General features: G+C 39.3%; 1 protein-coding gene across 1 annotated transcript; it reads right to left on the bottom strand.

Annotated features, from left to right (window-relative positions):
• Positions 1-510: 510 nt before the first annotated feature.
• On the bottom strand, positions 511-7,406 carry LOC120020041 (G-protein coupled receptor 54-like). Its single transcript, XM_038963473.1, has 5 exons — positions 7,175-7,406; positions 5,839-5,963; positions 1,485-1,620; positions 1,134-1,372; positions 511-885 (listed from the first exon to the last, which is right to left on the bottom strand). The coding sequence occupies exons 1-5, from the start codon at positions 7,404-7,406 to the stop codon at positions 511-513; spliced, it is 1,107 nt and encodes a 368-aa protein (XP_038819401.1).
• Between the last annotated feature and the right edge of the window lie 255 nt (positions 7,407-7,661).

Raw genomic sequence — 7,661 nt, 5'->3', positions numbered from 1 at the left:
CCTAGCTACCATCATAAATCTCTCCATTGAAAAATATAAATCGGGTGCAATCACTTCACAGCTTTGAGATGAGTTAATGATAACAACGTGTTAACAACCTGTGTACATCTGATAACAAAATGTCCACAAACCCATTTTGAGGTCACCTTGGACTGCTCTTGTAACCATAGTGTCTATTAGATTTCATATAATTTCATTCCAATAACTTTTATTGTTTTAATTGTATTATTTTCATATTATTCTGAGCATTCTGCCTAGGTGGTGAACATTATATATTTTTTACAATGTCCTTTCATTGTCTGTGATATCAGAACAGAGCAGGATCAGTCAGCTTTTGTAGAATTGCAAACAACACATCAAATGCCATTTTAAAATGCTGCTGCCAGCAGGGGGTCATTGCCTTCTGAAAGTGTGCATTCGCAGCAGTCTATCATGTGTTTTTCTGTTTGTGTGCCAATGTGAACTGAATCCCCAACAGCTTTGCCTCCAGCAGCTCACTCAGCCCAAGGCTCATTTCCCTTCGTTGTTGCCTTCCTCTGCAGCAACTAACTTGATTTCTGCATTAGCCGTGCGTGACGTGACACTGCTGTCTCTCACTTTGTGTTTGAACAGGAAGTGGAAAGTCTTTTTGAAGGACTTGCGGAAACTGTCTCCCATGAAGCCATAAATGATTGGGTTGATGGAGGAGTTAGCGTAGGACATGCAGTTAGCCCATGTCTTGATCTTATAGGTAGTGTAGTTGACCCTGTAGTTGGGGTAGAAGGACTGGAACAGGGCGAAGAGTTGGATAGGCCCCCAGCAGATGGTGAATAGGAGGACAATCACCACCACCATCTTGGAGATCTTACTCCTCAGAGTGACGGTCCTCTCAGACAACAGGTGGACCTGTAGTAGAAATGTTGAAGTTAACTCACTACTACTGTGACGGGCTTCGAAATGACCTATACTGAATGTAGTTCAAAACATGGTCACCGGCTGAGGGTTTTTAATGACATACTGTAGTATACCTGCAAATTGGAAGGGATCCAAATATGAACTCATGCTTTCATTGTGTAACCTTGACAAAGGAGTGCACCTATTGATGTTTTAAACTAAGTCATAAAGAAACACCCAAAGTAATAGTCTCTCCATACCTGGTAATTATTGTCTACTGGCTCAACGGACGGCTGGCCCACCCTCTTCAACATGAGTGTGTAGCAGAAGGAGATGGTAATGACAGGTAGTAGGTAGGCAGCTATGAACTGGTACAGGATGAAAGCCCTCTCCTGGGTCTTAGAGGGAAACCTCTCCATGCAGTAGTGTCTCGGTCCATACCAGTAGCCCTCCTCAATTCTCTGGTACATGAAGATTGGGGTGGATAGAATGAAGGAACCTTTAAAAAAGACAAACATTGAATTAGTTTAACTTTATAGAAAATGTAGACGTGTTCATGATGCTTTGAGCCAAAATCAATGGTTTGCAATTGGTTCAGGCATGTGACTTACCGATCCATATACAGATGCTAACGATCATGGCGACTCGTGGAGTGCGATGGCGTAGGGACTTTAGAGGGTATACTGTGACATAGCAGCGATCCCCACTAATGGCAGTGAGGGTGATGCATGTAGCCTGAACAGTCACCTAAGAAAAAAGAATAACAAAATAATGACTTTCATTCTGGGTTGTTCACAGGTGAAACAATATTAACAATTTTACATAAGAGACATGCTGTAAAATGTATGTAAATTCAAATAAATGGCACCTCCCTGCCATCACACTGGGAAGGAATGAAAATGATGAGCATAATGAGAAAATGTAACTTTAGAAAGACATTATCTCAAATCATTATTAACTCATTCTCCTGGGTTAGGTGTCATGCCCATAAGTTTTGTCCCATTTCTAGGATAAAAATATAAACCATAAAGTTTCTTTCACACATAATTCATAAAATAATGTTGAGTTTGAAATCTTTTCCCCATAAAAAAATGCTAATGGTTGCATGATGCCTCTGACAGTTGGTTACCATCTGTCATAACAGATGAGCAGGTTCTAAACAACATAATGTTGTTGGAGAGTAGGATTTGTGACCCAGTTCAGTAACTACACTACTTGAGATCTATCCAACGCCCTTGTTTCTCACTGAAGTGTGAAAGAGAGACTGAACAGGTGTACATCATTGATCCGAAGACAAGTGAGTCTCTTGAACGATGAGTCTCTTGAACGAAGAGGAGCACTGCGCGTGGGTTGAACAAGTAAAAAGGATTTAAGAAAATAGTAAACATATATAAAAAAATAAAGCTAAGAATTACAATGGATATTAAAATGGGTTCACAAAGTCTGATTTAATGAATCCTCCCACTTACACACTGTACAGCAGCAGTGATATATGAATATGTGGGGGAGTGAGTTATCAATTAGTCTACCAAAAATATACATCATAGAGAGAGTTGGTCCTTTTGATGAAAATACAAATCTAAACAGAGGACTAGAATCTGTGTAGAAGTTTTGTTGAGCATCAGTCATTTTCTAACCTTCACATAAGACTGCTTTTGCAACTATGTCATTTCTTTATTAAATTAAATGTGACTGTTTGTCACTCCTCAAAATAGTCCCAAAATGATATAGTCTGGAGAAAAAAATTGCATGTCAGCAATCAAGTTTTCAAGATATGGAAGAGTAATAGGGCCAAGTAAATTATATATAAAGTTGAAGTCGGAAGTTGATATACACCTTAGCCAAATACATTTAAAATCAGTTTTTCACAACTCTTGACATTTAATCCTAGTAAAAATTCCCTGTCTTAGGTTAGTTAGGATCACCAATTAATTTTAAGAATGTGAAATGTCAGAATAATAGTAGAATGATTTATTTCAGCGTTTATTTCTTTCATCACATTCCCAGTGGGTCAGAAGTTTACATACACCCATTTAGTATTTGGTAACATTGCCTTTAAATTGTTTAACTTTGGTCAAATGTTTCGGGTAGCCTTCCACAAGCTTCACACAATAAGTTGGGTGAATTTTGGCCCATTCCTCCTGACAGAGCTGGTGTAACTGAATCAGGTTTGTAGGCCTCCCTGCTCGCACACGCTTTTTCAGTTCTGTCCACAAATTTTCTGAAGGTTTGAGGTCAGGGCTTTGTGACGGCCACTCCAATACCTTGACTTTGTTGTCCTTAAGCCATTTTGCCACAACTTTAGAAGTATGCTTGGGGTCATTGTCCATTTGGAAGACCCATTTGTGACCAAGCTTTAACTTCCTGACTGATGTCTTGAGATGTTTCTTCACTATATCCACATAATTTTCCTCCCTCATGATGCCATCTATTTTGTGAAGTGCACCAATCCCTCCTGCAGCAAAGCACCCCCACAACATGATGTTGCTACCCCCGTGCTTCACGGTTGGGATGGTGTTCTTCGGCTTGCAAGCCTCCCCCTTTATCCTCCAAACATAACGAGGGTCATTATGGCCAAACAGTTATATTTTTGTTTCATCAGACCAGAGAACATTTCTACAAAAACTACGATCTTTGTCCCCATGTGCAGTTACAAACCGTAGTCTGGCTTTTTTATGGTAGTTTTGGAGAAGTGGCATCTTCCTTGCTGAGCGGCCTTTCAGGTTATGTCGATATAGGACTCGTTTTACTGTGGATATAGATACTTTTGTAGTTGTATCATCCAGCATCTTAAAGATCCTTTGCTGTTGTTCTGGGATTGATTTGCACTTTTCTCACCAAAGTACATTCATCTCTAGGAGACAGAAGGTGTCTCCTTCCTGAGCGGTATGACGGCTGCGTGGACCCATGGTGTTTATACTTGCGTACTATTGTTTGTACAGATGAACGTGGTACCTTCAGGCGTTTGGAAATTGCTCCCAAGGATGAACCAGACTTGTGGAGGTCTACAATTTTTTTCTGAGGTCTTGGCTGATTTCTTTTGATTTTCCCATGATGTCAAGCAAAGAGGCACTGAGTTTGAAGGTAGGCCTTGAAATACATCCACAGGTACACTTCCAATTGACTCAAATTATGTCAATTAGCCTATCAGAAGCTTCTAAAGCCATGACATCATTTTCTGGAATTTTCCAAGCTGTTTAAAGGCACAGTCAACTTAGTGTATGTAAACTTCTGACCCACTGGAATTGTGATACAGTGAATTATAAGTGAAATAAACTGTCTGTAAACAATTGTTGGAAAAATGACTTGTGTCATGCACAAAGTAGATGTCCTAACCGACTTTCCAAAACTATAGTTTGTTAACAAGAAGTTTATGGAGTGGTTGAAAAACGAGTTTTAATGACACCAACCTAAGTGTATGTAAACTTCCGACTTCAACTGTATATGTTTTAATTGATGGGTAAAAAAAATTCTGACATACCAAAAGATTATCATCTAGATTCAGCTGCGGGACGATTTTGTCTTGAGTGGATGGTCTGGAACATAATGACAAATAATTTGTAGACTGCAAATTGACCGCCCAAATAGGTATAATATTTGACTGAAACACAATCATTTGTATACGATCACGTGTCTTTCTATTATGCATGGGAATACTTGGGAACAGATTTCCAAAATTAAAATCACTTGGAGCTGATATCCTGGTATTTTTAGGCTTTTATGTCCAACAATATATATATTTATTTTTAAAGCAGTTGGGGAACCGTGCTTTAAATTGACACATTTCAAATAGATTTCCAATGGCAAGTTCTGTGTCAATGGAGTTCAGTTCAATGAAATGTGTTGATCACATCCTGTGGCTTAATAACTGACTTATGCCAATGTCAGTGAAAGCCATGGTTTACTGAGAAGATGTGTGGTATTGACATAAGGTATTATCAAAGCTCACAAGATCCCCCTGGTGGCTGATGGTTCATGTGGTGAAGATGAGAGAGCTCTGACTATAGCATACTGCATGATGCTGACACCTCTCTTCTGCCTTGCTCTATCATAATTCTATTTTTGCACCTTGCACTATGCATTTAAAGTTATTTTTGATTGACTTACTTCATTGATGGGAAAGAGCTGGCAAGAAAGGCATTTCACCATTCTTGTGCACTTGACAATAAAGACTTGACTGCTTCAGAGTCTAGAGACACGTTGTGCAGTGTGCTGACAAGTATTCATCCCTCTCCTTACTGTGGTGAAATTGAAACACTCGTGACATCTGAGATTTGATGACTTCTGAGATTGGAGCCTAGGAGTCCATCTACAGTATGCTCAGAGCTTTAGTCATTTGCCAACCCAACAGATTAGTTTTAATCTTTCGAACCTGCTTGATTGAAGCTGTAGTTAATCGCAAGAAGCCTGATGGACTGATTGTCTATTTTTTTTCAAATGGAAAAAGGACATTCTTTATATAGACAGTGATTCATCATTCACCTGCATAAATCCCTTACATGTCATGAGTCATAACCAACCAGTCTTAACCAATGAGGTCTTGCCAAATGGAGTAGGGCCACAGTGAATGATGCTCAGATAAGCCTTGAATTTTGATTTATTGGGAGTTTCAAACGGATTGTTTTAATATGAAAAAATACACATATTGGTACTCAAATTGCATTTAAAAATACAAAGTTGCCCATACATTGTTGACAAATTACCATGAACCTCTACCCTCTACCGGATAAATGAAATGACACTGCAAATTCAATATTGCAGTTACGTAATTTAATTGGGTACAGTCAGGCACCAGAACAGTTATAATTTTTCAGACTAATAGGACTAGACAGTACCTCAGGGATCCAATTGAGGGCAATGATACCCGAATTGCATTGTGGTGAGAAAAGCCATCATTAATATGCAAATATAAAAACAGATATAAGTCTGTGACCAGAGGCAATGTGTTTTCTTCAAATGATTTACCTGCTGTAGAAAAGCAACAAATTTACACATGAAGTTCCCAAATATCCATCCAGGGAGCGGGTAGAGAGTGGCTGTGAACGGGACACAACACACCAGGAAGATGATGTCTGTGGCAGCCAGGTTAGCTGTGGAAATAAGCTCAGTTAGGAGGCAACTCATTCATTTATTTCTGATGAACAAACTGTTGCAACATAAAAGAACCATTTGAACCTGTGAGTCAAAGTTATTAATTTGAATAAATTACTTGCTTTGTAAAATTCAAAGGCATGTCACCAAATCAGTGTATTTTGGCATGGGCTTCAAAGAGCCAATTGATTTCACCAAATTACGAAAGCCAAATACACATTGGGGGGGGGGGATTATATGAAACGTGGGAGAAATTTCTCACAAGATACTGCAGTATTTTGTTTTGAAATGATGGGGGATATTACTCTTTCACTGACATGTAGAAGAGGTCTTATTAGTAATACAGGTGGACAGGACCTGCAGGGGTATAGTGAGGACATCTGCCACAATAGGACTTATGTTCCTTTGAGATTAGTTGTATAGCTGTAATAAAATAGATTTATTGTATCAAAGTTGTCTAAAATGGTGCTCTCTTCTGAATAGACTTGCATCATTTATAGCAACAACTGAGAGGCGAGAGAAAACATTTGAGCTGTTGTCCACAGGAGGTGGAAGTAGTAAACCAATATGATTAAATATTAAAAACAGGTTCCAGTGTAGCTGGCCAGGGAGATATCAGTCAGTCATTTCAAACACACACACACACACACACACACACACACACACACACACACACACACACACACACACACACACACACACGTTGATACCATCATTGTTATTTATGAGCACAAATATATGTGCTGTCCACCTTCTTGGTCAATTGATAATATTTCAAAATCCATTGATTTTGCACATCTCCACTCCACACATGCATTTCCAATGTCAAACAAGACCTGTTATTTAGTTTAGAGACATGATCCCTTTCATATGTTGTTTGTTAGTATAGGCTACAGTACTGTATTGTATAGATGCATTCTACAGACACAATGGATAAGGTTACTATCCACAATATTCATGTACAGTCGTCATTAAAAAAAATACAGTAATTAAGGCTGCAAGATTATACAGTCATTAGTCCTAGTTTACAGTGGAAATAAACTATTTCTCGGATCCACATACTTTACATAACATTGACTGTGACAGTCACACACAAAGAACACGTTTCTTCCCAGTTCATGACAATCCACAAGAACAATGAGGTTCAGTGACTGTGTTATAAGTGGAAAAGCCTTTGTAACTGTAAGGGAAACCCCTTAGTCTTGCTCACCTATGTAGAAGTTGGTGGCTGTCCTCATCTGCCTGTGTTTGGAGATGACATAGATGACCAGCGAGTTCCCAATTAGCCCCACCAGCATGATGAGGGCGAAGAAGAGAGGCACCAGCCAGGCGTCTGTCAGGAACGGGTGGTCCCTCTCCTCCAGATCCTCCAGAGAAGCATTCAACTCAGACGTATTGAACCACATCAGGTCCGTAGAATTCCACACGTCTGGAGGGAACATCTTGATGTGTGAAAAGAAGTCAATGCTCTTCAAATGTAGCCTTGGGGTGATAACTTGTGTATAATAAATTCAGTTTAACTACTGAGAAGGAAATTGATCTGTCCAGATAACATTGGGGCGTCATGATCAAGTGAATAATGGTTCAGGTGGTGATGAGTTCTTGGATCTTTCTATGGTTAGAATGGGTCTGACAGTAGGGTAGACCTCTGTTGAGCTCACACTTTTCTAACCTCGTTGTAAAAGCTGCCTCCTAAA

The sequence above is a fragment of the Salvelinus namaycush genome, chromosome 25 (genome assembly GCF_016432855.1).
Source record: "Salvelinus namaycush isolate Seneca chromosome 25, SaNama_1.0, whole genome shotgun sequence".
NCBI lineage: Eukaryota > Metazoa > Chordata > Actinopteri > Salmoniformes > Salmonidae > Salvelinus > Salvelinus namaycush.
The sequence above is the reverse complement of the archived record's forward strand: the minus strand, read 5'-3'. Positions and strand labels throughout refer to the sequence as shown.